At 43.5% G+C, this 25,320-nt stretch overlaps 1 protein-coding gene across 4 annotated transcripts in view; it reads left to right on the top strand.

Annotated features, from left to right (window-relative positions):
• Positions 1-25,320, top strand: part of pnpla7b (patatin-like phospholipase domain containing 7b) — a 354,731-nt gene that overhangs the window by 255,969 nt on the left and 73,442 nt on the right. For all 4 annotated transcript variants that reach the window (XM_043719901.2, XM_043719899.2, XM_043719900.2 and 1 more), the window contains one exon: positions 21,148-21,304. In XM_043719901.2, coding sequence (XP_043575836.2) covers positions 21,148-21,304 — 157 coding nt within the window. The remainder of the gene's footprint in view (positions 1-21,147; positions 21,305-25,320) is intronic.

Genomic DNA, 25,320 nt, shown 5'->3' with positions numbered 1-25,320 from the left:
TCATTACATGGATAATAATGACTAAAATAAATTATTTGATAACGTCAGGAGCCGGTGTGATGGAATTTGACTGTCTACAACAGAAGTATAGTTTGGAGGGTACCCGGTATTTAAGTGCCTGCAGCTGGGGTCAGCTGTCCCTCAGTTCCTTTCGCAGATGGCAGAAACAGGTTGCCAAGCACACACCTGAGCTTCGTCGAGAACTATGGGCCTCTTAGATTTGGAATGATGTTACAGACTAAAGGCTGAGTATTTCTCATCTCATACACTTTCATTATCGATCACCCTATTTCTGATTTTCCCTCTCCTCCCACCCCTGCCTCTGCATGCTGACTGGGATCCAAGTTCACAATGCCTTAAAGAGGTTTGTGTGGAGGAGTTGGGGTGAGCATATTAATAAGCTTATAGAGAACAAAACTCTGTGTCCTGAAAGGATTGAATCTGCACGTACTAAAGGAACCTGGGGAAAAGGTAACTGAAGCGTTATTAATACAGAAATTCATTAGAAAGTGGATCGTGCCAATGAACAGTTGGATAGCTAAAATTATTTGTATATTTATAAAAGGAAATGGGCAATTTCAGGGAGCTCTAACAAAACCAGAATACTTGGAACACTGAAAATCGGGTCAGAGACTATTTAAGCAGTGGGGGGGGAGGGGGGAAAAGGAGCAAAATTCATAGCTGGGTACAAACAAGAACCAGAGAGTCAGGGTTAACAATCATTCATCAGATTGGCAGAAGGTGGGAAATGCAGTTCCACAAAAGAATTGATTGTGCCTCCACTCTTCATCATTTACATAAACAAGTTCAGCTGGAGAATTCTGGTGTGACCTGAATGTTTGTTTGGTGCTGAGCATCCTGGTACTGAACTAGTTACTGTAGCTAGCAAAATAATGAGAGTGGAGAGAACAAACAAACCATAGCAACTTAATGTATTGAGCACTTTTACCACAAAACATCTCAAGGTTCTTCACATGAGGATTATGAAGAAAAATTCAACAAATGTGATATTACAAAAAGCAGTGCTTTCAGCTTTTATAATGTTTAGTCAGAGGCAATGTCTACATTTTGTTTAACCGCTTGTGGGGTGTAGGAGTCGATGGCTGGGCCCACATTATTTGCTTGTCTCTAGTTGCTGTTCAGAAGTTGGTGGTGAGCTGCCTTCTTGAGCTGTTGCAGTCCATGTGCTCTAGGTGTGAACATATTTCTGAGAGGAAGTAAGTTCTGGCACCTTGACCCAGCTTAAAGAAATGGTAATATATTTCCAAGTCAAGCCGGTGAGGGATATGAAGCAAAACTTACAGGTTATAGCATTCTCATGTATCTGCTGCCCTTCCATCTAGATATTAGTGGTTGTGCGATTGGAGGGTGCTGTCTAAGGAACCTTGGTGGATTTCTGCAGTGCACCTTGTAGATGTTGCCCACTGCTGCTGCTGAGTGGAGGGAGTGGATACATCACTTTTGTTCCTTTTGCTGTATTACTTGCATTGTAATGTAGTTATCTCATCTTACTCTACTATAAATTGGTATCTTACTATTATATAATAAATTATTTTGTTATTTAAGAACATGCTCCTCCTGTGACTCCCACGTGGTCATCCTTTACCACTTAATATCTGTAAGCCTTAGACTAGTACGGGAAAAGGAAGATAACCATCTTGCAAAGTTCCCACTGACAATAAGGTGTCACTCTAGGTATATCCTGCAAACACTTTGCATCTAAAATCTATTGACTTCTGAATAGAATATACTCAATGACTGTGTATCCACAGCTATCTGGGATAGAGAATACCATCAATTCACAATTCTTTGATGAAGACATTTCACTCTATGTCAGCATTAAATGACTGACCCCGTATTCTGAGACTGTACTCCAAGTTCCCCAGCCAGGAGAAACATTTGCTCAACATCTGAGCTGTCAAGCTCCTTAAGAATGTTATGTTTTAATGTGATCGTCCCTCATTCTTCTGTACTCCAAGCAGCATTTGCCCAGACCACCCAATGACTCCTTATTGGGCAACTCCATCACATTCTGCTCATTATTGCAGTAGCTGCAGAAATGTCATAGCAATCGGATGACTAAAAACTTGATGGTGGTAGTTGTGAAAGTGGATTGGTTTTATTTTCTAGGGACAAAAGAGTAGGTTCAGTTGGGATGTGGACGGGTTGTGGATATGGGACTGATGCAAGAAGGTTATCTGGAAATAAGTCAGTGAACCAGTCGCCCCTTACCCTTCTTGCAAATCTCCCAGCCGTAATATGTCTGGAACAAAGGTCACACTGATTGCGGGAAATGTCTGGGATTGTTGGAATGCCGCAAATGCCTCTGGGCACAGGGCTAATTTCAATGTCCAATAATGTTTCTGTTTGTCCACACAATCCAAATGGGCAAACTCACTAAGTGATGAAGATGTTTGCCCACTCTTCCCTGTCCTCTTAAAGGTGACACATTGCAAAAATCTGTTACATTCAAAAAGCACTTGAGAGTGAGAGGTATTCTGAGCTGCCGCTGTTCCAATTCGTTCATATAAAACTCCATCTAAATGCTTGAGTGAGTATTTATTTGCATCGCTTTCCACCTTGTACGGCCTATCTCTGGACAAAGCATGTTGCCTTATCCGTGTTTCTGCAGCTGCCAGAGGAATCTGATTGACATTCGGAAGCTAGAGAACTGGTGAAGTGGTTGGAAAATCCTGCAAATGAAAGGATCACTTGGTAAATCCTGTGTCTTGACATTGCTTGGTTGAATGGTCAACGCATTTTTAAAAGTCTTTTTGTTCTGCATTCAAACTGTTGAACTAATCTCAAAGCTTTCTCCTGTACAAGAACATGATGTAATGTTTTCTCTTAGCCATCCATGTTGGGAGTGAAAGAATTTTGAGATATCAGGTGTCATTTAGCATTACGTCTGTTTGAAATGCTGCACTGTCATCTGAAATCACCAAACAGACTATCAATTGCAGAATTTCCATTAAAGGCAATGTTTATTGAGTTTGATCTCCAGTGCATATGACAGCATTCAATGGGTGAGAACCAGATCATTTCAGGAAAGTAGTTTTTAAAAAGCAAGCATCAAACTAAAAATATTGAAAGCAGGATGTTCCTGTTTAGGCCGATTCAGTACAGGTGGGGCTTGCCTTGCTTTTTTAAGTGTCAATGTCTTCTCTTCAACTTTCTTCACCTTTTCTTGTTTAAAGAGTTATTCCAAGGGATCTTCCAATTCCTTAATGCACCTCAAAGAGGATGGGGTGAGTTTGACTGCCTTAGGATTTGTTTTCCCCATTTCAGGAAGCAAAAGTTCAGGGGGGTATGAAACGACTGGCCTTGTGAAGTGCACATCATTTTGCCTTACTGCATCATTCTAAGTCTATAATCTGTTTGGTCCTTCATTGGGAGCAGGGCTGAGTCACAATGCTGCAGTATTAAAGTTGGTTTTGATAAACAATGTCTGAGAATTAGATAAACAGAATTACGTAGAATTTACAAAACACAGACAGACTATTTGGTCCAATCATATAATGCTTCATTTGAGACTCCTCAAATCCCACTTCATCCAACACTATCAGCAAATATTTATGTTCTTTTTCCCTCTTGTACTAATCTAGTTTACCCTTAAATCCATTTATATTGTTCACCTCACTACTACTTCATGGTATTGAATTCCACATTTAACTATTCTGTGAGTCAAACCTCTACTGTCTTTATTAGTGACTATCTTTATACTTGAACAGGTTTATTTCTCTGTGTCTTACAATCTTATTCTCCACAATCACCCGATGAAGGAGCAGCACTCCAAAAGCTAGTACTTCCAAGTAGATCTCTTGGACTATAACCTGGTGTTGTGTGATTTGTAACTATGTCCACCCCAATCCAACACCGGCATCTCCAAATCATATCTTATACTTATTACCTTCAGTTTTAGACTCTTCCCGCAAGTGGAACCATCAGTTTTAAAGACCTGTTATCAATTATGCCATTAGCCTGTACTTTCCAGGAAAAAGGAGCCTCAGTTTGTTCAGTTTTTCCAGGTAGTTATAACTTCTTGGTTATGGTTTCTTCTGTGTAAATTGAGGAAAAGAGATGTTCTTTAAATTTACGGTGTATTGAATAGAAGTTTAGATATTTTATCGTTGGGTCCCACTGGAGAGTCATTATGGCTCCATTAGATGTAATCAGTGAGTCTTACATTAGCAAACGTAAGTGTGAAGGGTTTTCGAGGCTGTGTTTGCTCAGGTTGATCTATCTTTACTGGGGTTTATTCTCTCCCAGCGATGGTAGATGTATGACAACTTTAATAACAGAATTCGTACAATGCTGGATCTCATCACAGTTGAGTCAGTGTCTCATTAGGCACTCTGTGCTGAATCTGCTTTGAGAAACATTTAAATGTTCTTGAATATAGGCATACGATAAATATGGCTGGCCTTTAAACTCCTCCGCCAGCACAATTCTATCTTTAGCTTTGAATTGACTGCTCTAGATAGTACCGACCTAGATACTGAATGAATCTCATTAAAACAGAATCAGAAAGGGTGCAACTGAATTAAACATGAAAGAATTCAACTGTTATTAATGTAAAAGATTTATGAAAGGGATGAATCTTTTTATCATCTGACCAACTCTAACTAATTGATTTCTTGCAAGTGTAGACCTTTGCCATTCAGTTTTAGGTGGAAGTAAGTTATGGTATTTAAACAAAACTCGACCAGAGAGATATATCATCTGATAATCCAACTGTTATGTTCTTATATTGCAGTATAAACAAACCTGACTATTGGAATTCATGTGTTTTATTTAAATACTCTATAACTTATCGAGGCAGTGTATTTGTGTTGTTAATGTTCCAGAAGCAGGATACTCGAGGGATGTCTGCAATCATAAAGCATTACTTTCCATCATAACTTGCATTTATATAGCACCTTGACACACATGTCAAGATTTTGCTTGTTTCTCAAAATGGATGACACTAGCTGCACTATTATGATTGCTCTGTGAAGAATTGTGAGCTTTTTAAGGAATGAACAGTCGATCATGGGCAGGGTAACCAGAGAGGGCAGGAGACTTCCTTTGCTGAAAGATACCAGCTGGACTTTTGCAACACTGTCTGTCAGATATTGCATATCTTATTGAGTTTGGTTTCATGGCGAGCAAATAAACTTAGTAAAGAGTAATACATCAAGTAACATATTCTACCCTCTTTCTAATAGATCTTAAGCTTATCCAGATTCCTATGCAGATGCAAATGCAAATAAATATTCACAACTTCCATCCTAAGTTCTAAATGTTAGTTACCCTTTAGTTTGTGTTTTGCCTTGTCCAGAAATCATGCTTTCTGGACTGCCTCACTATTAAAGCTATCGGCAGAGTGTTGTCTCTTTGAAAGCTCCAAATGTAACTTCATCAGACAGACCACCTGAAGCTGTATTAAAGCTTCAGATCAAACTTAGCAATTTGCAGGCGACGGGCACCTCAAACTGCAGAATTTAATTAACAGACTGTTCTCAGTTATTCTCAACTGAATACTTACCTAAACACATTAAAAAGGAGATTGATTTAAATTGAGTTACTCCTGTCACTAAACCGTCTGACACTGTGTGCAAGTTTAAGTCAGGACATCATTTCTGTCTTTGTAACAGATTTTCGGGGGGAATAGAAAGAAAGATTGATCCTCCAAAATGATGTGCAGCCTTTGATGAAGTACTTCTTGGAGGTGTAGTCACTGTCGTAATATTGGACACACAACAGGCAATTTGTGCATAGCAATGTCCCCACAAACTGCAATAAGATAACCTATTGAGGATTATAGGATGAAGGATAATTACTGGCTAGGACACCAAAAATACTTCTCCAAATAGTGCTTCAAATTCTTTCACATCCAACTTTAATGCAGAAAAGTGTGAGGTGATTCACTTTTGGAAAGAGTAACAGAAATAGAGTACTGGGCTAGTAGTAAGATTCTTGGTGTGGATGAGCGGAGAGATCTCTGTGTCCATGTGCACAGATCCCTGAGAGTTGCCACCCAAGTTGATAGGGTTGTTAAGAAGGCGTACGGTGTGTTAGCTTTTATTTGTAAAGGGATTGAGTTTCAAAGTCATGTGGTCATGCTGCAGCTGCACAAAACTCTGGTGCGGCCGCACTTGGAGTTTTGCGGACAGTTCTCGTCGTCACAATATAGGAAGGACATGGAAAGGGTGCAGAGGAGATTTACCAGGATGTTGCCTGGTATTGAGAAGGTCTTATGAGGAAAGGCTGAGGGACTTTAGGCTGTTTTCATTAGAGAGGAGAAGGTTGAGAGGTGACTTAATAGAGACATACAAGATGATCAGAAGGTTAGATAGGGTGGACAGTGAGAGGCTTTTTCCTCAGATGATGATGGCTAGCACGAGGGGGACATAGCTTTAAACTGAGAGGTGATAGGTATAGGACAGATGTCAAAGATAGGTTCTTTACTCAGAGTGGTAAGGATGTGCAATGCCCTGCCTGCAACAGTAGTAGACTCACCAACTTTAATGGCATTTAAATGGCTTTGGCTAAACATATGGATGATAATGGAATAATGTGGGTGGCACGGTGGCACAGTGGTTAGCACTGCTGCCTCACAGCGCCGGAGACCCGGGTTCAATTCCCACCTCAGGCGACTGACTGTGTGCACGTTCTCCCCGTGTCTGCGTGGGTTTCCTCCGGGTGCTCCGGTTTCCTCCCACAGTCCAAAGATGTGCAGGTTAGGTGAATTTGCCGTGCTAAATTGCCCGTAGTGTTAGCTAAGGGGTAAATGTAGGGGTATGGGTGGGTTTCGCTTCGGCGGGTCGGTGTGGACTTGTTGGGCCGAAGGGCCTGTTTCCACACTGTAATGTAATCTAATCTAAATGTAGGTGAGGTGGGTTTCAGATTGGTTTCACGGGCCAGTGCAACATTGAGGGCTGAAGGGCCTGTACTGCGTTCTAACTGAGAGAACAGGCAAGACCTTGTTTTGATGTCTCACTGGGAAGCTGTCAGTTTTCAATATTGCACTGGAATGTTCACGAGGAATTTGGTGGTCAAGCCCTCAAGTCACTGCTAATTTGCTGACTAAAGACAAAAATACTGCGATGCTGGATTCCAAGGTAAACAGGCAGGAGACTGGAGAACACAGCAAGCCAGGCAGCATCAGGAGATTGTGAATCAATATTTTGGGTGGAACACTTCTTCAGGACTGGGAGTGGGTGTAAGGGGAGTAGCAGAAAAAGGGGGTGGGAGGGGGCAGGGTTGTGAGGTAGCGATATGTTAACACAGGTTGAGAGTACGACCTGGTTGATCGATGGGAAGGGTTGCACCCAAAATGTTGACTTCTTCACCTCCTGATGCTGCCTGGCTTGCTGTGTTCTTCCACCCTCCTGCTAATCTGTGGACTAAGACATGAATATTAGCAGTTCCACCACAGCCAGTAGGCATTTGTGTACTATAACTAAGTTTTAGAAACCAATTCCCATGTAAATCTGGGAAATGTATCAGTCTCAATACAGAATCTCATTTATTATGTATTATTCTTTGGTGCAAAAAATATCATTACTGGACTGAAATACCAGTTAAGGCTTGCATGCTTAAGATCCAGAACGAAACTCAAAGCTTCAATGTTTGCTCTGAGATGAATGCGCTGCCATTCAGGTAGACTGATGTTTAACCTTGTTATACTTGAAATCCTTGTACAGCCTCACTTGAAATGTGGGTCAGTGCAGTTGAGTGGCCTCTTTCTGCACTGTAGGGTTTTGGTGAATGCTTAAAGAAGTGAATTTGTGCAGAATTTGCTGTAGTTCTCAGGAGTGATAAAATTTTGTTTCTGAGGCAGTTTCAGAGTTTTGGAGCTCAAAGTGTTTGTTTATGCTGAACTGTCCCACAGGACAGTGCCAATAACAAGTTGCTACATTTATGTCCCAAATAATAGCTGAAAATGTGTTGCTGGAAGAGCGCAGCAGGTCAGGCAGCATCCAGGGAACGGGAGAATCGACGTTTCGGGCATAAGCCCTTCTTCAGGAATGAGGAAAGTGTGTCCAGCAGGCTAAGATAAAAGGTAGGGAGGAGGGACTTGAGGGAGGGGCGTCGGAAATGCGATAGGTGGAAAGAGGTCAAGGTGAGGGTGATAGGTCAGACTGGGGTGGGGGCGGAGAGGTCAGGAAGGAGATTGCAGGTTAGGAAGGCGGTGCTGAGTTCGATGGATTTGACTGAGACAAGGTGGGGGGAGGGGAAATGAGGAAACTGGTGAAATCCGAGTTCATCCTTTGTGGTTGGAGGGTTCCTAGGCGGAAGATGAGGCGCTTTTCCTCCAACCGTCGTGTTGTTATGGTCTGGCGATGGAGGAGTCCAAAGACCTACATATCCTTGGTGGAGTGGGAGGGGGAGTTGAAGTGTTGAGCCACAGGGTGGTTGGGTTGGTTGGTCCGGGTGTCCCAGAGGTGTTCTCTGAAACGCTCCGCAAGTAGACGGCCTGTCTCCCCAATATAGAGGAGGCCACATCGGGTGCAGAGGATGCAATAGATGATGTGTGTGGAGGTGCAGGTGAATTTGTGGCGGATATGGAAGTTTCCTTTGGGGCCTTGGAGGGAGGTGAGGGGGGAGATGTGGGCGCAAGTCTTGCACCTCCTGCGGTTGCAGGGGAAGGTGCCGGGAGTGGAAGTTGGGTTGGTGGGGGTGTGTGGATCTGACAAGGGAGTCACGGAGGGAGTGGTCTTTACGGAATGCTGGTAGGGGAGGGGAGGGAAATATATCCTTGGTGGTGGGGTCCGTTTGGAGGTGGCGGAAATGACGGCGGATGATGCGCTGTACATGGAGATTGGTAGGTGAGGACCAGTGGGGTTCTGTCCTGGTGGCGGTTGGAAGGGCGAGGCTCAAGGGCGGAGGAGCGGGAAGTAGAAGAGATGCGGTGGAGGGCATTGTCGACCACGTCGGGGGGGAAATTGCGGTCCTTGAAGAAGGAGGCCATCTGGGTTATACGTTTTTGGAACTGGTCCTCCTGGGAGCAGATGCGGCGGAGACGAAGGAATTGGGAGAATGGGATGGCGTTTTTACAGGGGGCAGGGTGGGAGGAGGTGTAGTCCAGGTAGCTGTGGGAGTCGGTCGGTTTGTAGTAGATGTCCGTGTTGATTTGGTCGCCTGAGATAGAAATAGAAAGGTCGAGGAAGGGGAGGGAGGAATCTGAGACTGTCCAGGTGCATTTGAGGTCGGGGTGGAAGGTGTTGGTGAAGTGGATGAACTGTTCAACCTCCTCGTGGGAGCACGAGGCAGCACCGATACAGTCATCGATGTAGCGGAGGAAAAGGCGGGGGGTGGGGCCAGTGTAGTTGCGGAAGATGGACTGTTCCACATATCCTACGAAGAGGCAGGCATAGCTGGGGCCCATGCGGGTGCCCATGGCTACTCCTTTCGTTTGGAGAAGTGGGAGGAATTGGAAAGAGAAGTTGTTCAGGGTGAGGACCAGTTCAGGCAGTCGAAGGAGGGTGTCAGTGGAAGGGTACTGGTTGGTACGGCGGGAAAGGAAGAAGCGGAGGGCTTTGAGTCCTTCGTGATGGGGGATGGAGGTGTACAGGGACTGGATGTCCATGGTGAAGATAAGGCGTTGTGAACCGGGGAAGCGAAAATCATGGAGGAGGTGGAGGGCGTGGGTGCTGTCCCAAACGTAGGTGGGGAGTTCTTGGACTAAGGGGGACAGGACCGTGTCGAGGTATGCGGAGATGAGTTCGGTGGGGCAGGAGCAGGAGGAGACAATGGGTCGGCCGGGGCAGTCAGGTTTGTGGATTTTGGGCAGGAGGTAGAAACGGACGGTGCGGGGTTGTGGGATTATGAGGTTGGAGGCGGTGGATGGGAGATCCCATGAGGTGATGAGGTTATGGATGGTCTGGGAGATGATGGTTTGGTGGTGGGGGGTGGGGTCATGGTCAAGGGGGCAGTAGGAGGAGGTATCTGCGAGCTGGCGTTTGGCCTCAGCGGTGTAAAGGTTGGTGCGCCAAACTACTACCGCGCCTCCCTTGTCTGCTGGTTTGATAGTGAGGTTGGGGTTGCAACGGAGGGAGTGGAGGGCTGTGTGTTCCGAGGATGAGAGGTTGGAGTGGGTGAGAGGGGTGGGGGAGTTCAGGTGGCAGTTAATATCGCGGCAACAGTTGGCTATGAAGAGGTCGAGGGCAGGTTGGAGGCCAGCACGGGGTGTCCAGATGGATGGGGTGTGTTGGAGGCGTGAGAAGGGGTCGTCAAAGGGTGGGCGAGAGCCCTGTTTGAAGAAGTAGGCGCGGAGGCGAAGGCGGCGGAAGAATTGTTCGATGTCACGCCATGTGTTGAACTCATTAATCCGAGAGCGTAGGGAACGCCATCCCATTCTCCCAATTCCTTCGTCTCCGCCGCATCTGCTCCCAGGAGGACCAGTTCCAAAAACGTACAACCCAGATGGCCTCCTTCTTCAAGGACCGCAATTTCCCCCCCGACGTGGTCGACGATGCCCTCCACCACATCTCTTCCACTTCCTGCTCCTCTGCCCTTGAGCCCCGCACCTCCAACCGCCACCAGGACAGAACCCCACTGGTCCTCACCCACCACCCCACCAATCTCCATGTACAGCGCATCATCCGGCACGGTGGCACAGTGGTTAGCACTGCTGCCTCGCAGCGCCAGAGACCCGGGTTCGATTCCCGCCTCAGGCGACTGACTGTGTGGAGTTTGCACATTCTCCCCGTGTCTGCGTGGGTTTCCTCCGGGTGCTCCGGTTTCCTCCCACACTCCAAAGATGTGCAAGTCAGGTGAATTGGCCATGCTAAATTGCCCGTAGTGTTAGGTAAAAGGGGTAAATGTAGGGGTATGGGTGGGTTACGCTTCGGCGGGTCGGTGTGGACTTGTTGGGCCGAAGGGCCTGTTTCCACACTGTAAGTAATCTAATCTAATCTAATCTAAAAATCCGCCGTCATTTCCGCCACCTCCAAACGGACCCCACCACCAAGGATATATTTCCCTCCCCTATCAGCATTCCGTAAAGACCATTCCCTCCGTGACTCCCTCGTCAGATCCACAAGCCCCACCAACCCAACCTCCACTCCCGGCCCCTTCCCCTGCAACCGCAGGAGGTGCAAGACTTGCGCCCACACCTCCCCCCTCACCTCCCTCCAAGGCCCCAAAGGAAACTTCCATATCCGCCACAAATTCACCTGCGCCTCCACACACATCATCTATTGCATCCTCTGCACCCGATGTGGCCTCCTCTATATTGGGGAGACAGGCCGCCTACTTGCGGAGCGTTTCAGAGAACACCTCTGGGACACCCGGACCAACCAACCCAACCACCCTGTGGCTCAACACTTCAACTCCCCCTCCCACTCTACCAAGGATATGCAGGTCTTTGGACTCCTCCATCGCCAGACCACAACAACACGACGGTTGGAGGAAGAACGCCTCATCTTCCGCCTAGGAACCCTCCAACCACAAGGGATGAACTCGGATTTCTCCAGTTTCCTCATTTCCCCTCCCCCCACCTTGTCTCAGTCAAATCCATCGAACTCAGCACCACCTTCCTAACCTGCAATCTTCTTCCTGACCTCTCCGCCCCCACCCCAGTCTGACCTATCACCCTCACCTTGACCTCTTTCCACCTATCGCATTTCTGACGCCTCTCCCCCAAGTCCCTCCTCCCTACCTTTTATCTTAGCCTGCTGGACACACTTTCCTCATTCCTGAAGAAGGGCTTATGCCCGAAACGTCGATTCTCCTGCTCCTTGGATGCTGCCTGACCTGCTGCGCTCTTCCAGCAACACATTTTCAGCTCTGATCTCCAGCATCTGCACTCCTCACTTTCTCCTCAAAGATTGTCCCAAATAATAGCCGAGTCACAGAGCCAGAATGGTCTTGTTAGTTATCCCCTGCTATGGTCTTTTAACTTCAGTGTTCAATTAATTGATCAGAAGAATCCATCACGTCACGTTTCATTGTCAGAGAGTGCACTTTTGTATTAAAAGACTTAACTCAACTGAAGTGTAAATGAAAATGCAGACTGGGCATACTGTCTTACTGTTCTGCTTGGCTTTGCAAGCCACTGTCGAATATGTGTTTCAGTTCTACAGCACATTTCCCATCTCTCAGCGTTCTGTGAAAAATTGACAAAGGACAGCTCTGTTGTCTTCTACATACATAGTGATTTTTCAGCTTTGGTTTCCCTCTTTGCTGATAGTTGATCAGTCTCACAGATGAAAGGAAAAGGCCATTCTCTCACTGAACATAAATCTGGGATGCTATCAGGCTGTATGCCCATGGGCAGTGATATATTGGATTTTATATTTATGTTAGCTTCAGCTTTGTCCTCAGCACTAAGCTCTTGAACCATTACAGCGCTGATTAGATGTTTCAGTGGTTCCTCAGAGAGAGGGTCCAGGTGTATGATGTCAAACATTTTGGGCTGTTGTCTAAAGATCATTTCTTCTCATAAGGCCCTGCATCATTTAATTATAATTTTGTACACTCTACAGGGCAGAGTGATTAGCTAAAACATACACAGAGGTGCCTCCTGCTCCCACATCAAAGAATAAACATATACTTTGGGGTCAGTAACTGAGATTGACAGCTAAGTGGACCAAACCATTGTGCCTTCTTTGCCATCGTTTCTACCACATGCTCTCTTCATCGCAATGTAGGTTCTGTTTCTTGCTCTCCTTCGATGGTTTATATTTACAAAGCAGCAACATGGAAGACGCAGTAATTATTCAATGAGAACTACAGCCAGTTGTAAGAGAACATTCTGTGGGTATTAAATGCAACGGAATGGATTTTGTTTTTGGGTGGACGGGGGTGTAGCTGGTTTATGAAGAATGTTATTGCAAAGTGGAAACACAGTGGGATTGAGAGGGGATGAGAGGTACGCACAGCCAGTATTGAGTGTGGATGGAGAGATTAACAGCGTGGAAATGCGTCCCTCAAGAGCAGGGTGAGGGAGATCAAATCTTGTCCATTGGGAAGAGAACTGAAACTTCTGGGTGTGGTAGATTTTGCTCAGTAGCTGATAGACATTGTTTAGTCAGGTGGTTGAGTTCAGAACAGAATTGAAGAGTACAGAAAACATAAAAGATCGATAACCGTCCTGTATGTTTTGTTCGGAGCTGTGAACAACATGACCAGTGGAACGTGCAAGGTTCCTTTGTTTTTGCTACCTTTAAGAGTTATTGATTAGAGAGTGGGAGCACATATGCTGTCTCTGCTTTGTTTCTCTAAACTAAGGCTGCTGTGCTCTGACTGAATAAAGGCTGTGACTTTCCTGTGCATGTCCCTTGGTTCAGTGATTTTTTTATGAAGGAGCCACGTGGTTGAGCTGTACAACACATCTTCATTTGATCATTGTTGTTCTCCCATCATTGGACAGTTATCTCAACCTGCTCTGGAAATTGCAGTCATAGAGTCATAAAGATGTATGGCATGGAAACAGACCCTTCGGTCCAACTTGTCCATGACAACTAGATATCCCAACCCAAATTAGTCCCACCTGCCACCACCCGGCCCATATCCCTCCAAGCCCTTCCTATTCATATTTCCATCCAGATGCCTTTTAAATGTTGCAATTGTACCAGCCTCCACCACTTCCTTTGGCAACTCATTCCATATACGCACCACCCTCTGAGTGAAAATGTTGCCCCTTAGGTCTCTTTTACATCTTTCCCCTCTCACCCTAAACCTATGCTCTCTAGTTCTGGACTCCTCGACCCCAGGGAAAAGACTTTGTCTATTTATCCTATCCATGCCCCTCAATTTTGTAAACCTCTATAAGGTCACCCTTCAGCCTCCGACGCTCCAGGGAAAACAGCCCCAGCCTGTTCAGCCTCTCCCTGTAGCTCAAATCCTCCAACCCTGGCAACATCCTTGTAAATCTTTTCTGAACCCTTTCAAGTTTCATAACGTCCTTCTGATAGGAGAGAGACCAGAATTGCACGCAATATATTCCAAAAGTGGCCTAACCAATGTCCTGTACAGCCGCAACATGACCTCTCAAATCCTGTACTCAATACTCTGACCAATAAAGGAAAGCATACCAAACACCACCTTCACTATCCTATCTACCTGCGACTCTACTTTCAAGCAACTATGAACCTGAACTCCAACGTCTCTTTAGAACATAGAACATAGAAGAATACAGCGCAGTACAGGCCCTTCGGCCCTCGATGTTGCGCCGATCCAAGCCCACCTAACCACACACTCCCTCGGACCTTAACGTTAAATAAGTAAGCCCTGCTAAGATTTGCTTTTCCAAAATGCAGCACCTCGCATTTATCTGCATTAAACTCCATCTGCCACTTCTCAGCCAATTGGCTAATCTGATCAAGATCCCAGTGTACTCTGAGGTAACCTTCTTTGCTGTCCACAACACCTCTAATTTTCTCATCTGCAAACTTACTAACTGTACCTCTTATTCTCACATCCAAATCATTTATATAACTGATGAAAAGTATTGGACCCAGCACAGATCCTTGTGGCACACCACTGGTTACAGGCCACCAGTCTGAAAAACAACCTTTCACCACCACCCTCTGTCTTCTTCCTTTGAGCCAGTTCTTTATCCAAATGGCAAATTCTCCATGAGATCTAACCTTGCTAACCAGTCTCCTGTGAGGAACCTTGTCGAACACCTTACTGAAGTCCATATTGATCACGTTCATCACTCTGCCCTTACATGAGTTTGTTTCTTCAAAAAACGCAATCAAGTTTGTGAGACATGATTTCCCACGCACAAAGCCATGTTGACTATCCCTAATCCGTCCTTGCCTTTCCAAATAAATGTACATCCTATCCCTCGAGGATTCCCTCCAACAACTTGCCCACCACCGACAACAGGCTCACTGGTCTATAGTTCCCTGGCTTGTCCTTACCGCCCTTCTTAAACAGTGGCACCACGCTAACCACCTTTCAGTCTTCTGACACCTCACCTGTGACTATTGATGGAACAAATATCTCAGCAGGAGGCCCAGCAATCATTTCCCTAGCTTCCCACAGAGTTGCAGGATACACCTGATCTGGTCCTGGGGATTTATCCACTTTTATGTGTTTCAAGATATCTAGCACTTCCTCCTCTGTAATATGGACATTTTTCAAGATGTCACCATCTATTTCCTACATTCTATATCTTCCATGTCCTTTTCTACATTAACATTGATGCAAAATACTCGTTTAGTATATCCCCCATTTCCTGCGGCTCCACACAAAGGCCGCCTTGCTGATCTTTGAGGGGCCCTATTCTCTCCCTCGTTACCTTTTTGCCCTTAATGTATTTGTAAAAACCCTTTGGATTCTCCTTAACTCAATTTGCCAAAGCTATCTCATGTCCCCGTTTTGCCCTCCTGATTTCCTTCTTAAGTATACTCCTACTTTCTTTATCCTTTTCTAAGGATTCACTCGATCTCTCCTGTCTATACCTGACATATGCTTACTTCTTTTTCTTAACCAAACCCTCAATTTCTTCCATCATCCAGCATTCCCTATACCTACCAGCCTTTCCTTTCACCCTAACAGGAATATACTGTCTCTGGATTCTCATTATCTCATTTCTGAAGGCTTCCTATTTTCCAGCCATCCCTTTACCTGCGAACATCTGCCCCCAATCAGCTTTTGAAAGTTCTTGTGTAATACCTTCAAAATTAGCCTTCCTCCAATTTAGAACTTCCACTTTTAGCTGTGGTCTACCCTTTTCCATCACTATTTTAAAACAAATAGAATTATGGTCGCTGGCCCCAAAGTGCTCCTGCACTGATATCTCAGTCATCTGCCCTGCCTTATTTCCCAAGAGTAGGTCAAGTTTTGATTAACTTTTGAGGCTAACACCTTTGGGTTTCCTAACAGTAAAGCGCAAATAAACAACAGTGGCCTGTTTAGGATTTTTGAAATATAAACTACCTATTTGGAATTTGTGCAATTCAGCATTGGCTAATCGTTTTAGCTTATTTACCCATGTTACACGTCATGTTACACTGGTTCCTGGTGTCTCTTTATGTACAAATTTAAAGCCAGAATAGATCATTTATATGTTTTAAAGTTGCTTTTGTTTTTTAAATGGGCATCTTGTGATGCAGCAAATACACGAATAGTTCACTTTGCTTTTAACGTTATCTGGACATTGTCAATGACTTTGTAACTCGAATAAAATTTGACATTTGTTTCTGGAAATCAGAACTACCATTTTGTATCGCATAATTACTCTCTGAAGTGCAGGGAATTTTATTAACCTGTGATGGGTCACTGTGGCACCACAGCAGTGTTGCATCTGTCCATGTATCTCTTGATGATGATGTTGCCCATAAACTGTTGTAATTTCTCTTTGCACTAATACATGCTGACATTTGTTTTACTCTGCACTGCTTCATCCACCATCTGTCTTCCGTCGCGAGGCTAGATGTTGTTGGCAGATCATTTGATCCTGAGGGTTCGCTGAGCAAAGACCATCACGTTGTTTCAATCATCTAATGTTATTCCAGGGCTCGTAGGAGAGGCCTTTTTCTGCCTCCCCGTTTCACCTCCATCTAACGTTCCTTGGTGTTTTTTAACTGAAGGCAAATTCCTTATTACGACTGTTTCACTGAGTCAGCAATCCACACAGACCAAGAGCTGAACTGGGACAGATCAGGGTGCATGTAATTCAACAGCATAAAGAAAGCCTTGCATTTAAGTAGCACCAATCGTGACCTCAGACTGGCACAAAGTCCTTTGCAACCAATGGAAGTGTACCTGCTATTGCAGACCTCGGCATTTTACGGCCCGCGGGCCATAAAATTTGGTCATTCCTTTGGTCATTCCTGTCCGGCCCGCTTGAGGTCAATCTTAAATTAGAACATAAATGAAAAAGTATTTACACCATGCATGCAATACAACTGTGTTGCTTTTGTTTTGAAAAGGATGCTTTTTTTATTTACGTATGGACGCGCATGCGTGTGTATGTGCATGCGTGCGTGAACAGCTAAAAGTGATGCTTGCTGGCTAGCCCACAAAATGTCAGCTCACACCATGATATGTCATATCCCACAAAATCGCCAGAAACAGTAAGCAGTTTTCTGATGGAGCGTTTATTAAGGAGTGCTTGTTAGACTCTGCAGAACTAATAAGCCTTGAGAAAAAGGAGGCATATGAGAATGTGCCCCTCTCCCGACGCACTGTAATGAGAAGGATTGGGGACATCATGAGAAATCTGGAGCTTCAGCTGCAGCACAGAGCGGTCAACTTTGACTTTTTTTCCTTGGTTTTGGATGAGAGCTGCGACGTACGTGACACAGCCCAGTTACTCATCTTCGTACATGGGATAACTACGGACTTTAAAATCACAGAGGAGCTGGCAGCCATGCAGTCAATGAAAGGAACAACAACTGGTAATGATTTGTTCACGGAGGTAAATGCATGTTTGGACACGTTGGGACTAAAATGGGACAAGCTAGCGGGTGTGACAACGGATGATTGTCCAAATCTAACGGGAAAAAATGTTGGACTCTTTAAGAGAATGCAGGATAAAGTTACAGAAATTGACCCTGAACAGAAATTGGTATTTTTGCATTGTATTATACATCAGGAAATGTTGTGTAAGTCAGTGTTAAAAACTAACCATGTGGTTAATGTTGTAACTAAAATAGTTAACTTCATCAGGGCAAGAGCTTTGAATCACAGGCAGTTTGTTGCACTTTTGGAGGAAATTGAGATTGAACATCGTGACATAGGCTACCACACAGCTGTCAGGTGGCTCAGCCTGGGCAACATGCTGAAAGGTGTATGGGACCTGAGAGAAGAAAGGGAATGGTATTCCACAGCTTTCAGATGCAGACTGGATTACAGACCTTGGTTTTGCTGTTGAGGTGACTGCACTTATGAATGAACTAAATGTGAAACTGCAGTGCAAGGGCCTTTTTGTGCATGAAATGTACAACTTGGTGAAGGCTTTTATGAGAAAGTTGCAGCTTCTCTCAAGCCAACATTCTCACCCACTTGCCAACACTGAAGGAAGCCACACCTTCAGCTGATCACCTCCACAGGTACTCATCTATGTTAGAAGCAGTGCATGGCGAATTTCCAAGGCGATTTCAAGACTTTAAAACGGTTGAGAATGAAATGCACATGATTTTTCCCCATTTACATGCAATGTGGAGAATGCACCTAGTGATGTTCAGCTTGAACTCATTGACCTGCAGTCTGACACACTTCTGGCGAGTACTTTAGGTCAGTCTCACTGCTTGATTTTTACTCTTCCCTCAAAGAGGACCACTTTCCACACATGAGGAGGCATGCTCAGAAGATTCTAGTCCTCTTTGGATCTACCTATATATGCGAACAGACATTCTCAGTGATGAAGTTCAACAAATCCAAATATAGATCCTCTATCACTGACGATCACCTCTCAGCTGTCCTTCGCATATCCACCTCAGACATTCAATGCACTTGTTCAAGCCCAAAACAGACTGGATTTTTCTCACTAAACAAGTAAAATGAACTGAAAAACATCAAAAGCACTTACTGCTTTTTGTATAGAGTTGTTTGTTGTTTGTAATACTGAACAATAATGAAACAACTTTTCATTATTGGTTTGTGAGATTAACATGTTAAAAATAAAATGAAATACTGAAATTATTGTTTTTACTGTTTATTTCTTCTATATTTGACCTATTCCACAATTTCGTATTTTTATTGTAACAGAATATCCTTATTCTTTTGATTATAAGTTTCAGTGCAAGACTATATAATTTAGTACTTTTTACAATGGGAGAAAATTAATACTGAGCAGAATTATGTTCAACTTATTGTTGGTTCGGCCTTCCAACACAACTCCAGTTTCTCATGTGGCCCCTTGGAAGAATTAATTGCCCCCCCTGTGCTATTGTAATGTTAAAAGCATGGTAGTCAATTTGCTGAGAACAAGGTTGAGTGTAGGTTTTGTGCCAAAACTCAAGTCGTAAATTTGCAGCCTTTATGACTACTCAGAATCATTTTGTTCCACCCACAAAGCTCCTTGACCTAAATACTGAGCTTGGCAAATTTCTGCTGATTGAACTTATTTGTGGCCCATAGAGGAGGCTCTTCCCAAGTGTGGTACAGAGGAATTAGTCGGCACAATTAAATCATTGCTACACATTTAAGAATATACTCAATTTGCTAGGAAACTGAACTAAAATGCCAGTGCAAAGTGAAACAACTCAATATAATTTCAGTTATGAACCAAATATACTGAGCATGTTTAAGCAATGCTACTTTTTTTGTGACAAGTTTATTTTCAATTCTGTTAATAACACTAAAATTTATCACTTGACGATGTCAAGAATACATAATTTTGTTCAGTTATGCGAGCTGATTCTATTGTCATTAAAGATTCTGCATTTGAAGTTAAAGAAAAGTATTTTTGCAGAAATTGTAGCCTAATGAGTATAATTCATACTAATTTCCCAACTGCACCCAAAATAGAAACTCTATCAGCAATCTGTTCAGTGATAATGCTTGAGGGATAATTATAAACAAAGATAGTGGTGTTGGCATGAGCATGGAACAAGTCACCTTCCACACTTCAAATAGTGCCCTGCGATCTTCTGTGTCCATCTGAGTGGCAGACAGGGCCTCCAATTATCAATTACTTGGAAGATGGTGCTTCCAAATGTGCAGGACTCATTCAGCACTGTATTGGGGCATGTCAGCTTGGATAGGGCTCTCTCATCTCAAGTGAGATCTTCTGACTTGTATGCAAGAGTGCAACCAAATGAGTCTTCAGCGGTGTTCATAATCTCAAATTAAAGCTAATTTTCTTTTGAAACAAAAACAGAAATTGCTGGAAAAGCTCAGTAGGTCTGCTAACACCTGTGGAGAGAAATCAGAGTTAACATTATTGCACCCAACCCATTGTTAGCCACTAAACTGATTCTTTTCCATTCCTTTGACTGTCCAATTGTTCTCTCTTTTTGGGCTCTATCCCCACCTATCATTTACTCCTTACCTCCTCTCCCCACCCTATCGTCTGTATAAAAATCAACCTTTTCCTAGCTACCATCAGTTCTGAGGAAGGGTCATTGGACCCAAAGCATTCATTCTGATTTTTCTCCAGAGATGCTGCCAGACCTGCTGAGCTTTTCCAGTAATTTCTGTTTTCATTTGAGTTTTAATCTAATTTTCTTTTGGATTGGTTGGGGAGAAAAAGCAACAAGGAAAAATTACTTTCGGTATTGTAATACATGTTCAGAGACTGCCATTTGGCAGAACTAATCAGTGCTGGGGTTCCACTCCAAGTCTTTCCCGTTCCATCCACTTCATCTCTGTATTTATTCTATTCCCCTTTCTCAGGTGTACTCACCTAGTTTCCTTTCGAAAGCATCTGAATTATTTGTCCCAATTTTATCCTGTGATAGTGAGGTCTAGATTCTAACTCATATTGAACAAGTCTACAGTTTAAGGAGGAAAATACTGTGAATGCTGGAAATCGGAACCAAACATAAAGAATACCAGAGAAACTCAGTAGGTCTTGCAGCATCTGTGGAGAGAGGGGTGTAAATGTGTTGAGTCCTGTAAGACTTCTTCAGAACTGAAAGGTGTTGAAGTATAGGTGCCTTTTATACTTTTGACAGAAGCACAGGAGGAACTACAGGGCAGGTGGGATGGAGGCCTGATGCACAAAACACAGGGATTGTTAATAGTGGGGAAAGAAACAAAGATGTGAAAATGTGTAAATCAAGGTGTGAAAGAGAGAGAATTGGTCCTTTCTACTAAGTGTAAAGTAAGTGTGCGACAAATATGACACAGTTGTGAGGGTTTATGAGGAAGAGGCTGTAAGAAAAATGGGAATAGATATAATCTAGTTAGTTTCTGAAGTTAGGGAGTTCAATGTTGAGACCACAAAGCTGTAAGGTGCCTCAGCAGAAAATGAGATGTTGTTCCTTGAGCTTGTGTTGTACTTCATTGGAGCACTGCAGCAGGCCCACGGCAGAAATGTTAGTATCCTAGCAGCATGGTTCATTGAAGTGGGCAGCGACTAGAAGGGCGTGGTAATTCTTATAGGCAAAATAGAATTCAGAAATCTTCATCTCTGCCCAAAGATAGCAGGTCTGACACTGAGTTGCTCTATTCTGTGTTTGCTACTGTCTGTTAATGTTGGAAAATGCTGGTCAATGTTGTAAGCTGCAACCACATGAACTACATTTGTGTTTGCAGGGGCTGTTCTCAGGTTGGGATCATCCGAGCGATGCACGAGGCTGGTATCCCCATCGACATGGTGGGTGGGACCTCAATTGGCTCATTCATGGGGGCACTCTATGCAGAGGAGAGAAACGCAAACCGCATGAGGAACAGAGCCCAGCAATGGGCCAAGGTAAGACCAGTTACCTGCCAACCACAACTAGAGAGGAAGATCGTTTAAAGGGCAGAGTTACTTGCAGAGGAGTCACTATGTATAAAAACACTGAGGTGCCCTGCAATAATGGGATGTTGCTGGCTGCATCAGGTGCTGTTTTTCCAGTAAATCGTGTGGCTCAGTTAGCTAACAATGATTGAGATAATGCAGAGGTGGAATTATCCAGCCTGGGATCAGTGAATTAATTACCTTCCACTACAGCTGCTCAGTAGTGATTACTTGCTATTGCTTCTTGAATAATGCACTTCTTAAATGGCATCTTCAGGGAGAGAGGGGTTTAAAGCTGTAGTTATTGGGAACCATGATTCTGTCACTGTCAGGGACAATGTTGTAGTTATTGTTATTGGAAATACCATATTACTTGAATGGTGAGGGAGGATATAACGAGGGAAAAGCAGTCAGTACAGAACTTACAGGTGGAACTGAAGAGCAGTAAAGGATCTAAAACTATAATTTGTGTTGGGTACAGACTCCTGGGGGTAGCACCTTTGAAGTGCTAGATTGTATAAATGCACAAATTAGGAAAGTGTGTACCAAATCCAGAGTCGTATTAAGTGGGAGATTTTAACTTTAACACAGATTGGGGGAGACAGACAAGCACCTGACAGAAAGATGGTGAATTTCTGGAGTGTGTCCAGGATAGTTTTTGGCAGCAGTATGTCCGAATACAACAAGGGGGCAAACAATATTGGATTTATTAATGAGTAATGAGTCAAATTCAGTTAGTAATCTAACTGTGTGTGAGCATTTATTAAACAGTGGTCATAACATGAATGAATTCAATGTCACATTTGAAAGCAAGAAGCATAAACCAGCGATGATAGTTTTAGATTAAGATAAGGCCGACTTTGACGAGATGAGACAGGGACTGTCCACAGAAAAGTGGGAAAGTCTGCTAATGGGTAAAACAACTGAAGAATAGTGGGGAATGTTTGAAGAAACATTTAACACAAAACAAAGCCAGTTTGTAACCCTGAGATGGAAAGGCTCCACTTCACAGGGGAAAGAAAACAGCCATGGACAATTAAAGAGATAAGGGGACTGCATAAAGCTAAAAGAAATGGTATACAAAAATGCAAAAACCACAGATCCTGCAGAATGTGACAGAAAGAAAGACCAGCAAAGGGTCATAACTTGGCTTATAAAGACAGCTAGAAGGGACTATGGAAGGAAACGTGCCAATGACATCAAAATGAATAAGAAGAAATGTTATAGTTATATGAAAGGAAAGCAGGTGGTCAGGAGCAATGTGGGCCCAATAAAGACTGGAAGTGAAGATATTGTCAATGAATATGGGAAAATGGCAGACATGTTGAATCATGACTTTGCAGAAAAGGAGGATAACTTGCCAGAAGTCACAAGGAAATTATTCTTGTTTGGAAGCAGAGACTGAATAAAACTAATATAAATAGCGTAGTGTTTAAGAGGAAATCAATGGAATTAAAGAGTGACAGATCCCTGGGACCTGATGGTTTTCATCCAAAGGTGTTAAAGGAAGTAGGGGGGCCACGCTATAGATACCCTAACTGTAATTTCTCAGCATTCCCGAGAGACAGGGGTCATCCCTCTGGATTGGAAAATTGTGCATGTCACTCTGCTGAAGGGCGAAAGTGGAAAACCAAGGAACTACAGACTGTTGCCTCACATCTACAGTGGGGGAAATAGTCAGAGTCTACAGTCAAGGATGGGTAACTGAACACCTTGAAAATTTTCAGTTAATCAGGGAGGCCAGCATGGATTCCTGATGGGTAGGTCATGCCTAACTAAACTGATTGAATATTTTGAAGAGGTGACTAAGGTACTGGACAAGGGAGTATGGATGTTGTTTATATTTACTTTCTGAAGGCGTTTAATAAAATCCCACATTGAGACATAGAAGCCCATGGAATTAAAGGTAAGTTAATGACATAGCTGGGAAATTAGTTGAGTGGCATTTGACAAAATGTAGGGGTAATGGGTGGGTGATCAATCGTGTCCCACAAGGGTCTGTGGTAGGCCCTCAATTATTCATATTATTTATTAACTGCTTGGATAATGGCATATATTCAGATTTGCTAATGACAGCGTTGTCATCTACACTGTCAACAATGTAAAATTACAAATGGATATTGATAGATTTGGTAAATGGTCAAAACTGGCCAATGGATTTCAATGTTAGCAACTGTGACATTATCCATTTTGCACGGAAAAAGAACAGATACTTTCTAGATAGTATGAAGTTACATGCAGTGGATATGCAAAGAAATTTGGGAGTTCAGCTGCATAGATCTTTAAAATGCCATGAACAAATGCAGAAAATAATCAAGAAAGCTAATGGAACGCTGGACTTTATATTGAGAAAACTGGAGCATAGGAATGCAGAGGTTATGCTGCAGTTATACAAAACCCTGGTTAGACCCCACTTGGAGTACTGAATGTGGATCTGGGTGTCACACCTTAGGATGTAATGGCTTTGGAGGAAGGACAACATGTGTTTACAAACATGATAGCTGGACTTCATGGGTTAGTCATGAGGAAAGATCATACAAATTAGGCCTATTATCTCTAGAAGTTAGAAGGTTAAGGAGTGACCTAATCTAAGTCTTAAAGATATTAACAGGAAAAGGCAGGGTAGCTAAACTCTTTCCACAGTTTGCACAAAACTAGAACTGGATTCTCGAACTAGGGGCACAGTTTAAGAATTAGGGCCAGACAGTTTGGGAGAGATGTTAATGAAACCCTTCTACACGCAAAGGGTGTATGTTTGGAACTCTCCCACAAACAGTAGTGATACAGGATCCGTTGTTAATTTTAACTCTGAGACAGATAAATTTTGGTAAGCAAAGGTATTAAGGGATATGGGCCAAAGACAGGCATATGGGGTTAGGGCACAAATCAGCCATGATGCCATTGAATAGTGGGACAGGCTGGAGGGGTTGGTGGTATGATATTAATACTCTCATTGTCAGAGGGTGTGATGTTGGTAGTGTTGTTATTGGTGTTAAGTGGGATCATAGAATTGCATTTCCAACAGAAAGTTGTCTGTTGATCTGTCACTGATTTGCACCAAAAGGTCCCCAAGGGTTAATTGAAACAAAAACAGTAACCACTGGCGAAACACAGAAAGTTTGACAGTATCTGTGGAGAGAGAAGCATTTTGAGTCCAATGACCCTTCTTCATAAGTGAAATCAGCTGGGCAATGGTATTTGTGCTGCTGCTGGGGTTGGGGCGGATATCAGAGTGTGTCTGGGAAAACTTAACAAACAGTGAAATTTACAACTGATCTTGGAGGAACCTGGTTGGGAGAGGTCACAGCACAAAAACAGATTAGTGAATAGTTTTAAGTATAGCCTTGCTGTAAATCTACAATAGAGAGTTTTATTGAGATATGTCTCTTGATTAAACTTAAAAATATAAGCTATAAGTGTTAAGTTAGCCTGGAGCAGTGTTTTGAAGAGGAATAAGATGGTGCTATTTTCTGATTCTGTAGATTGGAAGAAGCAAAAATGGTCCTTAATAGAGTGATATGCTCTTCTTGTCGGATGTGGGAGTTTAGGGAGAGTTTACATGTTACTGAGGATTATTTCTGCAATAAATTGGTTGCGAATCCTGTTAGATTGAATGGATTAGTTGGAGTGACAATTAGAGGCAATGAGGAATTTACAAGAGCAACGGGGTGTGATGGATGGCAGTTATAAGAAGGGAGAAAAGTCACAGATACAGTCACATAGATGGGCTAACTGCAGGAAAGGTAGGAGGGGTAGGCAAGTAGTACAAGGGTGTCCTGTGGCTATCTCTATCTCAAACAAGTTTGCTGTTTTGGGAAATGTAGGGGGTGATGGATTCTCTGGGGAATTTAGCACGAACAGCCATGTTTCTAGTACCGAGACTGGCTCGAATCTAATGAGGGGTACGTCAGGTTCCAAGAAATTAGTTGTGTTAGGGGACTCTCTAATCCGAGGTACAGACAGATGTTTCTGTGGCCAGCAGTGAA

The sequence above is a fragment of the Chiloscyllium plagiosum genome, unplaced genomic scaffold (genome assembly GCF_037043375.1).
Source record: "Chiloscyllium plagiosum isolate Xiang-an unplaced genomic scaffold, Cpla_swu_hap1 HiC_scaffold_21, whole genome shotgun sequence".
Lineage (NCBI taxonomy): Eukaryota > Metazoa > Chordata > Chondrichthyes > Orectolobiformes > Hemiscylliidae > Chiloscyllium > Chiloscyllium plagiosum.
Note: the sequence above shows the minus strand (reverse complement) of the source record. Positions and strands in the feature narration are given on the sequence as shown.